This window comes from Ictalurus furcatus, chromosome 11 (assembly GCF_023375685.1).
Source record: "Ictalurus furcatus strain D&B chromosome 11, Billie_1.0, whole genome shotgun sequence".
Lineage (NCBI taxonomy): Eukaryota > Metazoa > Chordata > Actinopteri > Siluriformes > Ictaluridae > Ictalurus > Ictalurus furcatus.
The window spans coordinates 146,549-167,500 of NC_071265.1; the positions used below are offsets into that span (position 1 = coordinate 146,549).

Here is a 20,952-nt window from a genome sequence, read left to right on the forward strand (position 1 = left end):
GACCAGGATAAACTGCTTATATATATATAGAGAGAGAGAGAGAGAGAGAGAGTGAAAGAAAAGAGTAAGTATAAAAGTAAATTTTATGGAAGTCTGCGAAAAACAGAAATCCAGAACGGCTATGAGTTCTTTATTTTTTCTGTACGGTTTTCTAGAGATCACAGCATAATTTTTCCTCATGATATTGTGATGGCAAAAGTTGTTCATGTTGTTCTGAGATCATGTAGCAGTTGCATACTAGAATAACACATTCTACAGTTTAGGACCATCTCTCAAACATCATCTGGTAACCATGGAGACATCCCTGGCAATGAAACTGACCACTCATTCAGGATCAGCGTAAGTGTCCATGACGTGTAGCTGCAGATCTCGGTGTCGCATCTGAGGTAATGGACATTATCTCGTCATTATCTTAACTTCAGCAGAAAAATAAGTGGTGATATAAAGATAACAGCACAAAACAAGATATATAACTCTGGCCTTTCTGGAATTGTGTAAAAATTAATATAAAAATTAATATAAATGTAAATATGCGTTTAAAATTAAACAACAATGTTATTGTAAACGCGAAATGAAAAGAAAAGAATGGAATGGAAACAAGTAAATATGTAAACAATGTAAGTACTTTTAAGTGCAAACGAGAGAAGACCCTGTCGCGTGCCTGATCTGATTGGACGACTCGCGGTGACGTCACAGGTATAAAAGCCCGCCGCCGTGTCGGCTGAGGAGAAGGCGCTCAGGGTTTGGTCTCACTGTGTTCCGGTTGTTTCTCCTCCCGCTGTCCCGCGTCACCTCTCCTCATCTGTCACTATGGTGAGTGACTGAGAAAACACAGTTTTAACACAAATAATAACACAGATTAGAAAAAAAAATATTTTATTATATTTGTGTGTGTGCTGAGCGGCGCGCGCTGTGGAGGCCTTCAAGCCTGAGGAAACTCCGATAGCTAACAATGCTAACATTACCTCAGGAGCTGAAGCGCGCGCGGCTGTTTTATTTAATCGAACAGATGATCGTTTTATTAAACATCTCGCTGTGTAAGGTCTCTAATCATGTGTTTTTATTCTATTATGTTCTGTACCGTGAACATGTCCAGTCTGAATTCTCGGAGGATCAGATTCTTGGTGAGTTAATATTTAATGTTGTTTGCTTTCTTTCCAGTAATGTCTCCTATTATTTATCTGCATTTATATTTAATCAGTGTTTAATCTGAATTCTGTGTATTTTTATTTTCCACACTGTTCCAGGCTGTATGTTCATGTCTGACGGGGTTAGTGTGTGTGTGTGTGTGTGTGTGTGGGTGGGTGAGGACCCGGCCGGTGAGTGGAATTAGATAATGAGTGATTTATGGTTTAATAGTTTTATTAATAACTATTGGAAGTGTTTGGCATGGTGATGAGATATCACTAATCCCCGCATGATGGGTTCATGATTATTCAAATCCTAAAACTTCAATAATTTTAGTAAAATAGAGTAAATGGCAGTAAGATGATGTTTGAGACCAACGTCTGTAGAAAGGTGTGGTGTTTTGTACCTGTACAGGTGTACTGAGTGGTCTATAGCGTGCAGGTAAATGAAGGTAATGGGAAGGTAACTTCTGACCTTTACATATTCTAACGTCAGAGTTATTACCCAGTAATCCACCATTTTTCTCAATATAAAAATGGCAGACACCTGAATGTGGAAGGATAGACTGTAAGTGATGTGTACTCTCTGATAGAAGAAGAAGCCTTTATTTGTCACATTACAGCATTACATTACAGCATTGTTAGGAAGTGTGAGCACTGGGTTAGTTGTGATACAGCGCCCCCTGGAGCAGAGAGGGTTGAGGGCCGTGCTCAAGGGCCCATAAGTGGCAGCTTGGTGGTGCTAGGCCTTAAACCCCAGACCTTCTGATCAGTAACCACGAACCTTAACCCCTGAGCCACCACTGCCTGTTAACGAAGCCTCCTGTAAGCCCCGCCCCCTTCTTCAATCTCATATTACTAATGGTTGTAATTGGCAGATTCTTAGGAAACTTTGACCAAAAAAGGTTAAATAAGGACACAACACTGTGCCAAATCTAGCACTACAAATACTTTTAATGATAAAGTGATTTAAGTGAAAATACCAGGTGTGTAAATGTTTCAGTTTTTCTGGGGAACATTAGATGAGATTTTGTAAAGTGCATGTTTTGTAAGGTTTACTGAGTCGTGCCCTGGTTCTGTGGCGCTGTGCTTTATTCCTGTGCAGGTTCTGCTGTTTGTTTAAGTTCAGACTCTGTCATCCGTTTATCGCTGATGATCCTGAGCCCTTTTTAGGCTGCGTTCCTCTCTGTTCTTCACCTCCGTGTCATTTCCTGTCCAACTGAGTTCTGCGTCTTGTTTTTTTTTTTTTTCTCCTGCACTCCCCCTTTTTACCATATAAGGTCAGGAGTGTCGAGGCCTGTGCACTCCCCCTTTACCATATAAGGTCAGGAGTGTTCAGTCTGAGTCGGCCTGCATTCCTCACAACTAAACAGCGACACCACCTCCAGGCACACACACTCTCTCCTGCCCTTACTAAGTGTTTTTTTATACACACACACTCAGAGCTCAACACTGTAATAATAAACAGGATTTCCCCAGAACAGTGAAATCAGAACGTGTAGAAGTGCTTTAACCCGTGGTTTCCTGGCTCTGAGTTGTTTATCAGAGTTAATGATGTAAGGAATAAAAACACTGGGGCTTCTGTTAGAGGAAAATAATCAACACCAGCGTTGGGGGATGTGTCCTGACACAGAGCTGATCACTTTCCTCCAACACCACCTCTCCCAAGTGTTTATTTCTCTTACACAGCTGTGTGCCAACAACTACATTTATTATTTATTAGACCATGACTCTGTACTTTTTATCCATTTATAGTTGCATAATAATCCTGTTACAGCTCAGATGGAGACATCTTTATTCTCACGTTGATGTGATGGGCTGTGGCCATGTGACCAGTTTAGTTCAACATCTGGTGTGGGTGTGTGTGTGTGTGTGTGTGTTAGAGAAGTGAGACAGTGAAACTGAACTAAAGCATGTTTCTCTTTACTACTGCTTTAACACCAGAGTGTTCTCTGCTTCTGCACGGTTATATTGAGTAAATCTACATTGTGTGTGTGTGTGTGTGTGTGTGTGTGTGTTTTCAGAGTTTAAGGAGGCCTTCCTGCTCTTTGACCGGACAGGAGATGGGAAGATCAGCTACAGTCAGTGTGGAGACGTGATGCGAGCTCTGGGTCAGAACCCTGTCAATGCCGAAGTTCTCAAAGTGCTGGGAAACCCCAAAGCTGAAGGTCAGAACCTTCAGGCTCTATCTATACATCACACAGACGGGCATGTCTTTAGCACTAACACTAAATAGGTCACATGACCACAACACGTCATCTTCTAATCATTTGCATATCACACTTGATTGGTCCAAACCTGTAATACTGTGACATTAAACTGAGCTGGTGTAGCTCCGCCCCTGAATGGGTTTCATACGGAAGTACTGAGAGTCTGGTTTAAATGGGAACATGTCACTTCAGTAAGATGTAAGGGTAAAACATGAGGAGTGAGATGACATTCACTCAGTGTGTGTGTGTGTTGATGTGTTGGCTGGGTGTGGTGATGATGATGATGATGATGATGATGATGATGATCATCCCAATATTAGATCAGTAGTATTTTTTTCTGTCTTTATCAGAGATGAACATGAAGATGCTGGATTTTGAGCAGTTCCTGCCCATGCTCCAGGCCATCGCTAAGAACAAGGACCAGGGCTCGTTTGAGGACTTTGTGGAGGGTCTGAGGGTGTTTGATAAAGAGGGAAATGGGACGGTGATGGGTGCAGAGCTCCGCCATGTCCTCACCACTCTGGGTAACGCACACTGAGCTGACCTGAAGCTCCGTCCCCTCAGTGGGATTTATACAGAAGTGCTGTAGTCTGTTTTAAAGGGAAAACTCAAATACAGAAATGTAGTTTGTAAATGGTGTTAAAGTTTTGATGTGTGTATCTGGCACCCCAACCTGTGCGTGTGTGTGCGCGCAGGTGAGAAGATGACGGAAGAGGAAGTAGAGACGCTGTTGGCGGGACATGAGGATGCAAATGGCTGCATTAATTATGAAGGTAAAACAAACCCGTACCCATTTGTCCCTCTTTCTGTGTGTGTGTGTGTGTGTGTGTGTGTGTGTGTGTGTGTGTGTGTGTGTGTGTGAGAGAGAGAGAGAGAGAGAGAGAGAGAAAGGTGTCGTGTCTACATGTGTTATTAATGTATGTTTTTGCCCCCTCCCCCACCTCGACAGCCTTTGTGCGCCACATCATGGCCGGCTGAGTGTTTGGTACGGACAGTCACCTTGTCTCTGTCTCTGGGTTCACTGCCGTTCTCTTTGTCCTGTCTTATTCTATAGCATGTAGCATATCTGCTTGTGGCTATTGCAGTGCTAACTGGCTCACTAGTAGGACTGGCTGATGCCCTGCCCCTTTTCCTCTTCCTGTTCAGTGTGTGTGTGTGTGTGTGTGTGTGGGTGTGGGTGTGGGTGGGTGGGTGGGGTGGGGAATCAGTTAGTCATATTTATATCCTTAGTTACACTCTGTTCTAGTTCTGCATCCCAGTATTCCCAGATTGTGTTTGGGTATTCCAGGACTGTATTCTGGGACTCTCTTCCTGTTGTGTTTCCTGGGATGTTGTTCCCTTGTCCTCAGCTCAGTGTAACTGTGTCTGTGTGTGTGTGTGTGCCCGTGTACATGTCCTACAACACTATAGTGTAATTACTATATAAATAATCCGAGTCTGAAATTTTGGAGCTTTCCAAACCCCGGGAAAGCAGCAGCAGGCGACGCTTTACCCATGCTACTTGACGAACCCTGACATTAGGTGCTTGATGTCATATCCTGTTTCCTGTGTGAGAAATGGAATTGTTAAAAATGAGGAAGGTGTTTACTGAAGCTAGGTGTATTTAATAAGCTGGTGCAGTGAGCAGGTGCTGATGGAGCTGAAGATGAACAGCTAAGCAGATAAGTGCAGACCATAAGCAGGCAGTGGTGTGGTGGTGCTTCACCCAGTGCCAGCAGGAGCCAAACACACCTGTGTAATGTGGCCGGAGTTCTCCACAGGGGTGTGGCGAAGGCGATGTCCAAGCTGAACAAGTCAGCAATAAAAGTGTGTGTGTGGGGGGGGGGGGTGGGGTGGGGTGGGACTTGTTCTAACCCCAGCACATTCCAGCTTACTGTAGTCCTGCTTTCAGTTTCTCTCGTTGTCCTGCTTCCACTGCCTCTGATTGGGTGTTTCCATGGAAATGGTGTTTGACTGACAGCCAGAGCATTGTGTAAATATTGAGTACAGGACGTGTTGGATTTGGGATTTGTCTGACTCTCTCTCTCCCCCCCCCCCCCCCCCCCCCCACAGAACTGGTCAGGATGGTGATGAGCGGTTGAAGATTTCAGACGCAGTTTATTTTATTTCCTGTATGTCATTTTTTCCTATTATGCACACCCCCCCCCCCCCGTCTCTCCGTCTGTCCATAGTTGTTTATTATTATTATTATTATTATTATTATTATTATTATTATCATCCTTTTTTTTTATTAAGTGCCTTCAATCTGTTTATTTCGTCACCGTTCCTGATGCAGGTGTGTGAGGAAGCACACTGTTGGTGTTTAAAGGTTTAAATTCTGTGACTATATAAAACCGAGAGGTAGATCTGCATCTCGTGTTCAGATCAGACCGGTGTGTGAGAGAAAACGCTTTCAAACACTGCAGCAATACAGTAAAAAGTAGTTCTGGTTTTGTGGTATCCCTACGCCATCGGAGAGCACTGATACTGAACGTAGTTCCGTCTCTGACATGTCGCTTTATTTATACACGACACCTTTAGCTGAAGACTTCATCACCATGTGAAGATCAAAACGTTCATCTGCCTCTTCCACTCGGAGTGGGAGGAAAAGGTCACAGTAGTGGGTTAACACCTGCGTTAACACCTGTGAGCCTCCTGTAGTGTTGAGGTGTGTAGAGTGGAACGAGTCCCGCGTGTGTAAACCTGCATGTGTTAATTCACTGTGTTCTTATTCACACTTCCATCAGTATTTCCTTTATTACCTTCACCACTGTGTGTCAGAATATTCCACTGTAAATTAATAAATACTGAACTTTCAGAGGAATTATGGACATTCGTTTATTTGTGTGTGTGTGTGTGACTTTAACCCTCTGAGCTGTGAGCAGAGGTGGAAAGTACTGAACTACATGTGCTCTCGTTCCAGTACTTTGAGTCCTCTTAAAATGTTGAACTTGGCTAAACTTATAACTTGGTAAAAGTAGTAATCCATCCATCCATCTTCTACCGCTTACTCCTTCTTCAGGGTCGTGGAAAAGTAGTAATAATATTATTAATAATAATAATAATAATAATAATAATAATAATAATGTATTTAACCCCAGAAGAGTATACGCCAATTAAATAATGAAAGTCTTGAGAATAAATCCAGAGGAAATTCTACACTGCAGGTGAGAAATGTTATATAGCAGTAATATGTGAGGCAGATGACCTCTCCTCAGTGTTAAACGCAGGGGTAACCTGTACAGGTGAGCCATCGCCTGTCCAGCCAGGTGTGTTGTTGATGTACAGTATGAAAGCTCTGTATTAAACCACATCAGTCACCTTAATACTGCTTTTTCAGGGTTCTGCTCATTGAGTGTGGATTTAAATTCATTCATTTTTATGAGATTTGTAAACTCCACGCTTTTAAGAAGTGGAGTAGTAGATCTGAGGTAGTCAAGTGTTTAATTTACACTGATTATTAGGAATAAATAGAGATTTAAAGTGGTCTTACTGTGTTATTGCGCCCCCTAGTGGTGTTACTACACCTCACTCTAATCCTGTTTCTCTTAAACACAACATTCAACAGTTTATGGGGCAAATATTTACTAAAACACTTTTTCATTCTTTCTTTCCTTTTATTTTCTTTATTTTTTTTCTTTTTATTCTCTGATTCCTGAGTTTTGTTTTTCTTTCTTTCTCAGTAGTTCCATCTCTGAAAGGAGTGACGACACATTCTCAGCTTCATGGATACACAAACTACACACACATTATATATATTCTTATTCTTTAAATACTAAACTTTTTCTCAAATCCTACTAATAATGAAAGCAGCATGTTCGGGGCCAAGCACCCAGGCTCGGTAAGTCACACAGACGTATCACAGGAAAACAGAGACATAACTTTATCCAAAGGGATTCAAGAATGATTTGTAGTTTCACACATTTGATAGCGTGTTACACAAGAATGGTTTTGAATATCAATATTCCTTTGATAACTTTGGTTCAGACGGGACTCAGGGTGATGTGAGCCAAATTTGGTGAAGATTGGATAAAATTTGGAGAAGGAGCAATAATGACGTTTTTAGTGTGTTGTTTTTACCAGCCATAGACACCCTAACCAGAAGAAGAAGAAAGGGTAGAATAACAGTAGATTTCCTACACACCTTCAGTGCTTGGCCCCATAATAATAATAATAATCATAATAATAATAATAATAATAATAACTGTAAAACACAACACTGAACTCATTGATGACATTTTATTGTTCAAGATGTATGAATGTATTTGTGAAATTAAAGTGTAAATCTTTCTAAACCGGTCTGTTGATCAACAGCTGAGCAGATCACCAAAGAACCGACGTCCAACACACAACTGTTCAACACAAACATCCCAAATAGAAAAACACCAAACACACACACACACATATATACTGCTTCATAAATCACTAGTGTCTCACAACGGAAATGATAAAACGTGTGTGTGTGTGTGTGTGTGAGTGTGTGTTGCATGCATGTAAACTGCATTACTATTGTAATGTGTGAGTCTGAGACACACGACATAAACACAAATAAAATTAAAGTAATTCTCACACACACACACGTTCGGTGTCAGAGTGTAACACGACACTTTCACACGGATAAATCAGCGACACAAACATGTTATAATTGTAAAATAATGCAGCAAAACTGTTCATGATAAAATATAAAAATACAAAAATATGAAGATACACAATCACTCGAGCGCAGGTGTAACTTCACCGTCCCTCATTTTACTGCTCAGGTACTCACATTCCTTCATTTAACTTCATACTTCAGGTACACACACACACACACACACACACACACAGACAGACAGAGTGCTTAATGTTTTTTCTTTCTATTTTTGTATTAATCAGATATTTTAACACTGGAAGAGAACTCAAACTACAAATTCACACAATCTACAAATCTGATTGGAGCAGGAGACTTTCTGTGTGGGCGTGACTAAGTGATACAGGTGGGTGTGTCTTTAAGTCCAAATATATTTATATATATTTTAGAGATGCACCGATGTATCGGCCGATAATTAGTATCCGCCAATAAAAGCTACTGTTCACGCTATCAGCCGATAGTTTAAAAACATCAGATGTTCAGGGTGGATTATATCCTATCAATCAAAAGAGGGCGGGAAAACACAAGGATTTTGCGCTGTGCGGTTTGTAATCTCTGTAATTTCTGCATCGCTAAAATTTTACACCAGAAGTGAGCAGCAGTGAAGCGGCGTTGAGTCTAATCAACCCCCCCCCCCCCCACCCCCCACCCTGGCTCTGGTCACGCTGAATTTAAGGGCCAGTACACCATTCAAAGATTTAAATGAAGCTGAGTTGACAAAAAAGTATATATTGCACAGAAAAATATACTTGTTGAGTAGTATATTTATATGCAGTTAATAATGAGTTAATATCATCATAAAAAAGGTTTATATTAGGCCTATATATCACCAGTTTGATGTCAGTGATGAAGTAGAAATGCTTGTGTGTGTGGAGAGTGAATGTGAGACTAACAGGAGGATTTTTACAATTCAATGTTAATAAGAATGAATAACATTCAATAAGTTAATAATCTTACTTTAATCTTCAGAATTGAGTTCATGTATTAATGTTAATTAATGTGTTTTCTGTTTATGAGACCAGTTACTGTGAAACGTGTTGAAATGGAGAGAATAAAGTTTTCCTTCAGAATTGTGGAATTAATTATTATTAATTTAAAAGAAGGCATAAAAGGCAGATCTATCGGTATCGGTTATCGGTATGGGCCGATCTCACTCTGAATAATCGCTTATCGGTTATCGGCTGAGAAATTTAGTATTGGTGCATCTCTAATATATTTGCATTTATTCATTTAGCAGATGCTTTTATCCAAAGTGACTTACAAATGAGGAAATGTATATATTTATATATCTCATGTTAGCTATCTGGCGTTGTGATGTTAACTCAGCTCCTGTTAGGTGTATTTTGAAATATCTCGTCATCAGAAACCAAAAACACCAACGACGTCCTTCTAACTGCCCGTGTTTTAACACTTCCATAAATGGACTCAAAGACACGCCCACATTTCCATCTGTGGACATCTACAAACACCAGCATAAAGGGGTGGAGTCTAGGCAGTGAACCAGCAGAGAGGCGGGCCTTCTGGTTGCTTTCTGTATTTACACATGCCTCTACCATGCCTTTAGTGTCACTATAGCAACCATGCTTCTGTTGTCACTATAGCAACGGATGTGGCTCTGTGGCGGGAATGAATAAATGAGATGCAGTCAGTGGTGTAATCTGGGAACTGGCGTTTAGGAAATGAATCAGATTTGTGTGCTGTGTGAACACACACACACACACTAAACACCTGCCTATAAACACTTACAGATATGGAGGGTGTGTGAAACCAGGATGAAAGACAAAGTGAAAAGGAGGTTTAGAGGAAGTAAAGAGGAAGTGATGAAAAGGAAGTGATGAAATAAAGAGGAAGTGATGAAGAGGAAGTGAAGAAGTAAAGAGAAAGAGATGAAGGGAGGTGAAGAAGTAAAGAGGAAGTGATGAAGGGAAGTGAAGAAGTAAAGAGGAAGTAAAGAGGAAGTGATGAAGAGGAAGTGGAACAGTTTTACAGTACATGATGTTTATTTACAGTGGATGAAGAGAAGTTTCAGGCTTTAACACTGTTCTGTCCCTCAGTTATTAATCATGCTAACAGATATTCCTACATAAAAATATTCAAAACAAAGCATGTAAAAAAAATCAAATGAATCCCAACAGATGGAGCGTCTAAAAACCTAAAGCTCTCACCTGGTCCACAAACACCTTCACAAAGATTCGGTCCTAATCAAGCGCCTTCATTCAATCAGTACAAAACCCCAGGAGACTTTTAGTAAAATAATGTTTATAAGTGCTTCAGGTTCAAATCGGACTTCATCCTTCTGGTCTCGGAAAAGTTTTTAAAAGTGCAGCTTATTTTTATTTATTCTCCTGTGAGAAGCTGAAGTAGCTACAGTGAGGTGGTGAAACATCTCCAGGGTTCTGCAGGTAAAACACTGGACCATAAATCACACACAAACCCACACTTAACACTGTTTTCATCATATAGAGTATAGAGTATATAGTTAATGTGTTGAAGTCGGATTTGTGGTCTGAACAGTTTAAAGTGAAATGTTTAAAAGATTAAAAGTCTCCCAAAAACAAATCTTCATCATCCTTCTCATTCAACCCCTCAAACCTTGTGTGTGTGTGTGTGTGTGTGTGTGTGTGTGTGTGTGTGTTCACTGTGCAGGGGTGACTGGGCCGGAGGGATGAAGGGAATCTCCTGTTAGTGCAGTGCCGGAGTCTGAGGGGAACATGGAGAGAGCGAGAGATGAGAAGAACATCAAACATCAGATTAACATCTCCAATACAGTGTTTCTGTATGTACTGACTGCTTTACTGATTAGTGTGTGTGTGTGTGTGTGTGTGTGTGTGTGTGTGTGCTCTCTTACCGTGCACGGCTCCAGGCTGTATGTTGTTGGGGGAGGAGCCATGAGATGTAGAAGTGGGCGGAGCTTCACTGGGGGTGTTGGCGGCAGCCGGGGTGAGGCTGGGTGCAGGAGGCGGGGCGTTGACGTTAGGAGCCGATTGGTGGGGGATGGGCGGGGCGTTGCCGGGCTGGTTGCCGGGTTGGTTGCTATGGTGCTGGTGTTGTATCTGCTGGAAGTGCTGCTGGCGTGCTCTCATCTCCGCATACTTCAACTGCTCCATGTGGAACGCCTGACGATCAGCCAGGAGCTGCTGCCTCTGATACTCCAACTACACACACACATTACACACACACATATACGCACACACATACACACACACACATACACACACATCACACACACACACACACACACACAAACATACGGTGTGCTTCTGGGGTTTTTTTTAACATGGGTTCTACCACACCAGAGGTGCAATTCCACCACAGGAGGATTTTCAGGAACTCAAGAACTTCATGAACATTTCCACCACAGAAACCAGGTATAATTCAAAGAACCTTTTTAGTTCTTGTTTCAAAGTCTGTATTTCTCCAGGAACTATTGGGGGGGAGGGGAGCTTGGTTTAAAAAAGTCTCCTCAGCATTTTGGACAGGAATCAGATCAGGGCAGTTCAGGAACTTTTAAAACTTTTGGAGAACTAAAGTGTGTGAACCCCACATTACCCATAATCCCTTACCGCCTCTCTCTCTCGGTCCATGATGGTCTCCAGCTCCTCAAAGTGCCTCAGTTTGATCTCCAGCTTCTTCATCTGAGTCTCCACCAGCAGAGCCACTAGAGACTTGATCTTCCTCTCCTCCACCGCAGCCAGGTGCTACACACACACACACACACCATCAGTTATTCACCATCAAAATCATTCTTGGTTCTTTCTTAACAGCATTAAACTCACACACACACACACACACACACACACCTTGGCTTTAACAGCAGCAGCAGCGAGCGCAGAGGCAGCTGCAGTGGCCAGATTCCCCTCACCAACATCTCTCTCCACCTTCGCTTTCCTCTCTCCATCACTCTCTCCTTCCCTTTGTCCATCCTCTGATCCCTCTTTTCCTTCTTTCTCCTTCTCTACATCACCTGAGAGAGAGAGACAGCGAGAACAGAGAGAGAGAACGGGGGGGGGGGGAGAATGGAGAGAGAGAAGAGGGGGAAAACAGAGAGAGACAGAACAGAGAGAGAGAGAGAGAACAGAGAGAGAGAGAGGGGGACAGAGAGAGAGAGAGCGAGAACAGAGAGCGAGGACGGGGGGGAGAATGGAGAGAGAGAAGAGGGGGAAAACAGAGAGAGAGAGAGAACAGAGAGAGAGAGAGGGGGACAGAGAGAGAGAGAACAGAGAGAGAGAGAAAGCAGAGAGAGAGAGGGGGACAGAGAGAGAGAGAACAGAGAGAGAGAGAAAACAGAGAGAGAGAGAGAGGGGGACAGAGAGAGAGAGAGAACAGAGAGAGAAAACAGAGCGAGAGAGAGGGGGACAGAGAGAGAGAGAGAACAGAGAGAGATAGGGGGACAGAGAGAGAGAGAGAGAACAGAGAGAGAGGGGGACAGAGAGAGAGAACAGAGAGAGAGAACAGAGAGAGAGAGGGGGATTGAGAGAGAGAGAGAGAGAGAACAGAGAGAGAGAGAGAGAGAGGGGGACAGAGAGAGAGAGAACAGAGAAAGAGAACAGAGAGCGAGAGAGAGAGGGGGACAGAAAGAGAGAACAGAGAGAGAGAGAGAACAGAGAGAGAGAGAGAGAGCAGAGAGAGAGAGAGAGAGAGGGGGACAGAGAGAGAGAGAACAGAGAGAGAGAACAGAGAGAGAGGGGGACAGAGAGAGAGAGAACAGAGAAAGAGAACAGAGAGCGAGAGAGAGAGGGGGACAGAAAGAGAGAACAGAGAGAGAGAGAGAACAGAGAGAGAGAGAGAGAGAGCAGAGAGAGAGAGAGAGAGAGGGACAGAGAGAGAGAGAACAGAGAGAGAGAACAGAGAGAGAGGGGGACAGAGAGAGAGAGAACAGAGAGAGTGGGGAGAGAGAGAGAACAGAGAAAGAGAACAGAGAGCGAGAGAGAGAGGGGGACAGAGAGAGAGAGAACAGAGAAAGAACAGAGAGCGAGAGAGAGAGGGGGACAGAGAGAGAGAGAGAGAGAGAGAGAGAGAGAGAGAGAGAGAGATGAAGGTCTGGGCTTTGACTGGGTGATTGGAACACATTCAGGTTCTTGGTGCTGACCCACTCCAGTGTCGCTTTATCGGTGTGATCAGGGTTGTTGTCCTGTTGGAAGGTGAAGCTCCGCCCCCCAGCCCCTGGAAGAGTTTTCTTTTTTCCCCTCTTCTATCTATTTCTATCCATCCCCCCTCGACCCTCACCAGTTTCCAATGAAACGCATCTCCACAACATGATGCTACCACCACCATGCTCCACAGTGGGGATGGCTTTCTCAGGGTGATCACCAAAAGTTCAGTTTTGTCCTGATCAGACCAGAGAAACTTCTTCCACAGGTTCTTCCAGCGGTGTGGAGTGTAAGTGTCCAGGTCGTGGTTGTCCTCTGAACAGCATCTCCATCTGAACTGTGGATCACTCCAGCTCCTTCAGTTTCCTCTTGACCTCTTGGTTGTGTCTCTGACTAATCCCCTCCTGGATGCTCTCCTTTAGGCAGAGTTGCTCTTCTGATGTTGAATTTTTTTAATAACCAAACCTTGACTGATACGTTCAGGGCTTGTTCTGATCGCTCCTTGTTCGTCATGATGCTGTGTGATGCTCTGGGTTCTTCCAGGAACAGGTGTATTTATATTGAGATCACATGGCACTTTAATTACTCACTCCTCCACTCCATTCTACTCATGATGGAACTTCTGATGGAAAGTGACCTTTATTATTATTAAAAACTGAATTATTTTATCTGTAAATAATTTTGTAAACGATATTGTTTTCCTTCACTTCAATAAATGTGATGTTTTGTGTAGAATCACGATATAAACCACAATTAAAGTCTAGTTCAGTTCCAATGGGGAACACACACACCATGTGTGCTGTGACCTCATCATGCTCTAGGAGGCGGGGCTAAATTGATTGACAAGCTGTCAAAACACAAAACACATGACTGACTGTGTGAGACACAAACACAAACACACACACATGCTTCACAAAATCAGCTTTGGTTCTCTATCTACTCTATACATCTATAATCTATACAGTGGTGACTCCTCCCTCGATGATGTCACTGTGTCCAGCCAATGGGAACAAAACGTACCTGTGTCCGAGTCTGTCTTCTCTGCTTCTCGTTCTGTCTCTCCTTCTTTACCTCCTTCTTCTTCTTTCTTCCCGTTCTCACCCTGCTTCTCCTCCTCCTCACTCACTCCATCTTTACTCTCCTACACATACACACACACACACACACACAGTTAGAACAGTGTACAGCCCACATATTGATGTAACAAACACTTCCTTAAACACTTCATTACCTTGCTGTTGTCTCTCTTGTCCTCTGTGTTTTGAGCGTCACTGCTCTTGCTTTCGTCACTGCTCTCCTCTGCCACACACACACACACACACACACGTCTGATGTGCTGACTACTGACTGTAGTGGCCCATTATTTGTGTGTGTGTGTGTGTGTGTGTGTGTGTGTGTTACCAGGCTTATCACTGTCCTCCAGGCCGGTTCCGGCGATGCCGCTGCCCTCCAAGCCGTACAGTGGATCTGGTCTGCCGCTCACCCGGGCCGCTTCCTCCACACGCCGCACGTGAGCCTCCACCAAAGCCGCTGGTACCTCCTCCTTCATTCGGGAGAACTCCTCTGTCACACACACACACACGACAGAGTAGACATGCCAGTTGAGCTTTCTATGAACAAAGACAATGTATACACCAGGTGCCAATACTTTTACACACAAAACCTTTACAATACACTTTATTTTAGCGTTTTTCACTAAAGCAGTTCTGGATAATAAGAGATTTTGCATTAATGTATAATTTTAGGACATTGTACAGTAAATGAGTAAACTGTAACACACACACACACAGTGTACCGCTACAAGGTGTCAATACCTTTACACATAAAACCTTTACAAACCTCCACAACCAACCTATCCAATGCACTTTGACCTTTGACCTCTCACCTAGAGCAGACTTGGCTGCAGCCGAGGCCACGCGCGGGTCGACCACGGAAGCCAGGAAGGCCACGGTGCTCATGACCGGATTCCCGGCCTGGCTGAAGGGGACGGGCTGATACGCCAACGGACCCAGAGCCGTCGCCCCCTCCTCCAAGTACGGGTCCTCGATGGGCAACCGCAGGAAGTGCAGGATACACTCGTCCTGCGTCCGGCTGCCCACGTGCTCCGACACCTTGTTCCAGTCGTCCTTATACATCTCCAAACCCTGAGCAGAGAACACACACACACACACACACACACAGGTCAGATCAGCACACACACACACACACACAAACGCACACAGGTCAGATCAGTACACACAAACACACACACACACAGGTCAGATCAGTACACACACACACACACACACACAGGTCAGATTAAAACACACACAACAGAAATGAGTTTAGTACCTCCAACAGTAACAAAGTTTCCTGTTCAGTCCACTCCCGTGTTGCACTGGCAGCGTTTTTACCCTGTCACACACACACACACACACACACACACAGGAAACAAAACAGCATTAGTGTTGTAGTGTCATGTATTTTAAAACTTTTCATTTTGACGGGGATCAGGTACCCAACACCATTTCCTCCCAGTTTCATCAGCACTTCCCAGCCACTAGCCCATTCTACCCATCACACCTACCACATACCATACACTTCCTCCCATCACTTCTACCACATACCATACACTTCCTCCACATCACTTCTACCACATACCATCCACTTCCTCCACATCACACCTACCACATACCATACACTTCCTCCACATCACTTCTACCACATACCATACACTTCCTCCACATCACACCTACCACATACCATACACTTCCTCCCCATCACACCTACCACATACCATACACTTCCTCCACATCACACCTACCACATACCATACACTTCCTCCCCATCACACCTACCACATACCATACACTTCCTCCACATCACTTCTACCACATACCATACACTTCCTCCACATCACTTCTACCACATACCATACACTTCCTCCACATCACACCTACCACATACCATACACTTCCTCCACATCACTTCTACCACATACCATACACTTCCTCCACATCACACCTACCACATACCATACACTTCCTCCACATCACTTCTACCACATACCATACACTTCCTCCACATCACACCTACCACATACCATACACTTCCTCCCCATCACACCTACCACATACCATACACTTCCTCCCCATCACACCTACCACATACCATACACTTCCTCCACATCACTTCTACCACATACCATACACTTCCTCCACATCACACCTACCACATACCATACACTTCCTCCCCATCACACCTACCACATACCATACACTTCCTCCCATCATACCTACCACATACCATACACTTCCTCCACATCACTTCTACCACATACCATACACTTCCTCCACATCACTTCTACCACATACCATACACTTCCTCCCATCACACCTACCACATACCATACACTTCCTCCACATCACTTCTACCACATACCATACACTTCCTCCCCATCACTTCTACCACATACCATACACTTCCTCCCATCACACCTACCACATACCATACACTTCCTCCCATCATACCTACCACATACCATACACTTCCTCCACATCACTTCTACCACATACCATACACTTCCTCCCCATCACTTCTACCACATACCATACACTTCCTCCCATCACACCTACCACATACCATACACTTCCTCCCATCACACCTACCACATACCATACACTTCCTCCACATCACTTCTACCACATACCATACACTTCCTCCACATCACACCTACCACATACCATACACTTCCTCCCCATCACACCTACCACATACCATACACTTCCTCCCATCATACCTACCACATACCATACACTTCCTCCACATCACTTCTACCACATACCATACACTTCCTCCCCATCACTTCTACCACATACCATACACTTCCTCCCATCACACCTACCACATACCATACACTTCCTCCCATCACTTCTACCACATACCATACACTTCCTCCACATCACTTCTACCACATACCATCCACTTCCTCCACATCACACCTACCACATACCATACACTTCCTCCCCATCACACCTACCACATACCATACACTTCCTCCCATCATACCTACCACATACCATACACTTCCTCCCATCACACCTACCACATACCATACACTTCCTCCCATCACTTCTACCACATACCATACACTTCCTCCACATCACTTCTACCACATACCATACACTTCCTCCCCATCACACCTACCACATACCATACACTTCCTCCCATCACACCTACCACATACCATACACTTCCTCCCATCACTTCTACCACATACCATACACTTCCTCCACATCACTTCTACCACATACCATCCACTTCCTCCACATCACACCTACCACATACCATACACTTCCTCCCATCACTTCTACCACATACCATACACTTCCTCCCCATCACACCTACCACATACCATACACTTCCTCCCATCACACCTACCACATACCATACACTTCCTCCACATCACACCTACCACATACCATACACTTCCTCCCATCACACCTACCACATACCATACACTTCCTCCACATCACACCTACCACATACCATACACTTCCTCCCATCACACCTACCACATACCATACACTTCCTCCCATCACACCTACCACATACCATACACTTCCTCCCCATCACACCTACCACATACCATCCACTTCCTCCCATCACACCTACCACATACCATACACTTCCTCCCATCACTTCTACCACATACCATACACTTCCTCCCCATCACACCTACCACATACCATACACTTCCTCCCCATCACACCTACCACATACCATCCACTTCCTCCCATCACACCTACCACATACCATACACTTCCTCCCATCACTTCTACCACATACCATACACTTCCTCCACATCACACCTACCACATACCATCCACTTCCTCCACATCACACCTACCACATACCATACACTTCCTCCACATCACTTCTACCACATACCATACACTTCCTCCCCATCACACCTACCACATACCATACACTTCCTCCCCATCACACCTACCACATACCATCCACTTCCTCCCATCACTTCTACCACATACCATACACTTCCTCCCCATCACACCTACCACATACCATACACTTCCTCCACATCACACCTACCACATACCATACACTTCCTCCCCATCACACCTACCACATACCATACACTTCCTCCACATCACACCTACCACATACCATACACTTCCTCCACATCACACCTACCACATACCATACACTTCCTCCCCATCACACCTACCACATACCATACACTTCCTCCCCATCACACCTACCACATACCATCCACTTCCTCCCCATCACACCTACCACATACCATACACTTCCTCCCATCACTTCTACCACATACCATACACTTCCTCCCCATCACACCTACCACATACCATCCACTTCCTCCCATCACACCTACCACATACCATCCACTTCCTCCACATCACACCTACCACATACCATACACTTCCTCCACATCACACCTACCACATACCATACACTTCCTCCACATCACTTCTACCACATACCATACACTTCCTCCCCATCACACCTACCACATACCATACACTTCCTCCCCATCACACCTACCACATACCATACACTTCCTCCACATCACACCTACCACATACCATACACTTCCTCCACATCACACCTACCACATACCATACACTTCCTCCCCATCACACCTACCACATACCATACACTTCCTCCACATCACTTCTACCACATACCATACACTTCCTCCACATCACACCTACCACATACCATACACTTCCTCCACATCACACCTACCACATACCATACACTTCCTCCCCATCACACCTACCACATACCATACACTTCCTCCACATCACTTCTACCACATACCATACACTTCCTCCCCATCACACCTACCACATACCATACACTTCCTCCCCATCACACCTACCACATACCATACACTTCCTCCACATCACACCTACCACATACCATCCACTTCCTCCCATCACACCTACCACATACCATACACTTCCTCCACATCACTTCTACCACATACCATACACTTCCTCCACATCACACCTACCACATACCATACACTTCCTCCCATCACACCTACCACATACCATACACTTCCTCCCCATCACACATACCACATACCATACACTTCCTCCACATCACTTCTACCACATACCATACACTTCCTCCACATCACACCTACCACATACCATACACTTCCTCCCATCACTTCTACCACATACCATACACTTCCTCCACATCACACCTACCACATACCATACACTTCCTCCCCATCACACCTACCACATACCATACACTTCCTCCACATCACACCTACCACATACCATACACTTCCTCCCCATCACACCTACCACATACCATACACTTCCTCCCCATCACACCTACCACATACCATACACTTCCTCCACATCACACCTACCACATACCATACACTTCCTCCACATCACACCTACCACATACCATACACTTCCTCCACATCACTTCTACCACATACCATACACTTCCTCCCATCACACCTACCACATACCATCCACTTCCTCCCATCACACCTACCACATACCATACACTTCCTCCACATCACACCTACCACATACCATACACTTCCTCCCATCACACCTACCACATACCATACACTTCCTCCACATCACTTCTACCACATACCATACACTTCCTCCCCATCACACATACCATACACTTCCTCCCATCACACCTACCACATACCATACACTTCCTCCACATCACTTCTACCACATACCATACACTTCCTCCCCATCACACATACCATACACTTCCTCCCCATCACACCTACCACATACCATACACTTCCTCCCATCACACCTACCACATACCATCCACTTCCTCCACATCACTTCTACCACATACCATACACTTCCTCCCATCACACCTACCACATACCATACACTTCCTCCACATCACACCTACCACATACCATCCACTTCCTCCACATCACACCTACCACATACCATACACTTCCTCCCCATCACTTCTACCACATACCATACACTTCCTCCCCATCACTTCTACCACATACCATACACTTCCTCCCCATCACACATACCACATACCATACACTTCCTCCCCATCACACCTACCACATACCATACACTTCCTCCCATCACACCTACCACATACCATACACTTCCTCCACATCACTTCTACCACATACCATACACTTCCTCCCCATCACACATACCACATACCATACACTTCCTCCCCATCACACCTACCACATACCATACACTTCCTCCCATCACACCTACCACATACCATCCACTTCCTCCACATCACACCTACCACATACCATACACTTCCTCCCAGACACGTCAAACCACCGACTCCCCAGCAAACAGGGGACCTGCCCTGGACGTTGCGAACATCCACTGAGGTCTACATTCGGTCGTCCGTTCCGAGGACGTCAGAGGATAGCAAATCATAACACTACTGAATGTGTTCATTTCAGCAAAGGTCCCCTAAGCATCCCGAATGGCTGCTAGATGTCCTGTGATCGTCCCCTGAACATCCGTAAGACATCAAGGGGACCCTACACATGGACGTTCGGGGGACGTTTGTAGAGGCCATTTAGGTGACGTCCTGTGGACCTTTTATTGTCAGCTGGGTCTCTTTGAACTGCTGCTCATGTAGCATCACACACACACATTGAGTAAACCACCATCTGCCCTTTTCCACATTTTACCCCAACTCACAGACCACTGACCAGAGATTTACAGAAGAGATCCTTTACATCACGATTTCTGTGTATTTATTGTCCTGTGTATTTATTGTCCTGTGTGTTTATTGTCCTGTGTGTTGTCCTGCACTCGTCTGACATTGTTGTGTATTTGCACTGTTGTGTACAGTTCCGTGTTGCACCATGGTCCTGAAGAAACGACATTGTTCCAGTG

At 44.5% G+C, this 20,952-nt stretch overlaps 2 protein-coding genes and 1 long non-coding RNA gene across 7 annotated transcripts in view; 2 read left to right on the forward strand and 1 right to left on the reverse strand.

Moving 5' to 3' along the window:
- Positions 1 to 693: 693 nt before the first annotated feature.
- On the forward strand, positions 694 to 7,496 carry myl6 (myosin, light chain 6, alkali, smooth muscle and non-muscle). Of its 4 annotated transcripts, none has more exons than XM_053636433.1 (7): positions 694 to 813; positions 1,097 to 1,124; positions 3,152 to 3,295; positions 3,688 to 3,861; positions 4,033 to 4,110; positions 5,390 to 5,448; positions 7,000 to 7,496. In XM_053636433.1, the coding sequence occupies exons 1-6, from the start codon at positions 811 to 813 to the stop codon at positions 5,416 to 5,418; spliced, it is 456 nt and encodes a 151-aa protein (XP_053492408.1). In that variant the 5' UTR covers positions 694 to 810; the 3' UTR covers positions 5,419 to 5,448; positions 7,000 to 7,496. The 4 variants fall into 4 exon arrangements, with proteins under 4 accessions (XP_053492408.1, XP_053492406.1, XP_053492407.1 ...); XM_053636431.1 differs by lacking the exon at positions 7,000 to 7,496 and adding an exon at positions 4,287 to 4,322 and having other exon boundaries at positions 5,390 to 6,134; XM_053636432.1 differs by lacking the exon at positions 7,000 to 7,496 and having other exon boundaries at positions 5,390 to 6,134.
- A 699-nt stretch (positions 7,497 to 8,195) lies between these two features.
- LOC128614820 (uncharacterized) lies at positions 8,196 to 14,522 on the forward strand. Its single transcript, XR_008387102.1, has 3 exons — positions 8,196 to 8,292; positions 10,593 to 10,722; positions 14,441 to 14,522. It is a non-coding gene; the product is annotated as an uncharacterized LOC128614820 (long non-coding RNA).
- The window catches only part of smarcc2 (SWI/SNF related, matrix associated, actin dependent regulator of chromatin, subfamily c, member 2), a 30,470-nt gene continuing 19,684 nt past the window's right edge, over positions 10,167 to 20,952 (reverse strand). Inside the window, exons 18-26 of one of the 2 annotated variants that reach the window (XM_053636372.1) lie at positions 15,368 to 15,430; positions 14,922 to 15,180; positions 14,438 to 14,599; positions 14,268 to 14,335; positions 14,057 to 14,177; positions 11,747 to 11,910; positions 11,510 to 11,644; positions 10,795 to 11,101; positions 10,167 to 10,646 (exon numbers count right to left, since the gene is read on the reverse strand). In XM_053636372.1, the coding sequence (XP_053492347.1) occupies positions 10,582 to 10,646; positions 10,795 to 11,101; positions 11,510 to 11,644; positions 11,747 to 11,910; positions 14,057 to 14,177; positions 14,268 to 14,335; positions 14,438 to 14,599; positions 14,922 to 15,180; positions 15,368 to 15,430 (1,344 nt within the window). In that variant the 3' untranslated portion in view covers positions 10,167 to 10,581. Of the gene's footprint in view, positions 10,647 to 10,794; positions 11,102 to 11,509; positions 11,645 to 11,746; positions 11,911 to 13,704; positions 13,884 to 14,056; positions 14,178 to 14,267; positions 14,336 to 14,437; positions 14,600 to 14,921; positions 15,181 to 15,367; positions 15,431 to 20,952 lie in introns of those variants that run through there. The other variant, XM_053636374.1, reaches the window with a different exon arrangement.

Coding starts and splice junctions, on each gene's coding strand:
- myl6 (XM_053636430.1), top strand. Junction 1,125..3,151: donor CTCGGAGGATCAGATTCTTG/GTGAGTTAATAT, acceptor GTGTGTTTTCAG/AGTTTAAGGAGGCCTTCCTG. Junction 3,862..4,032: donor CCATGTCCTCACCACTCTGG/GTAACGCACACT, acceptor GTGTGCGCGCAG/GTGAGAAGATGACGGAAGAG.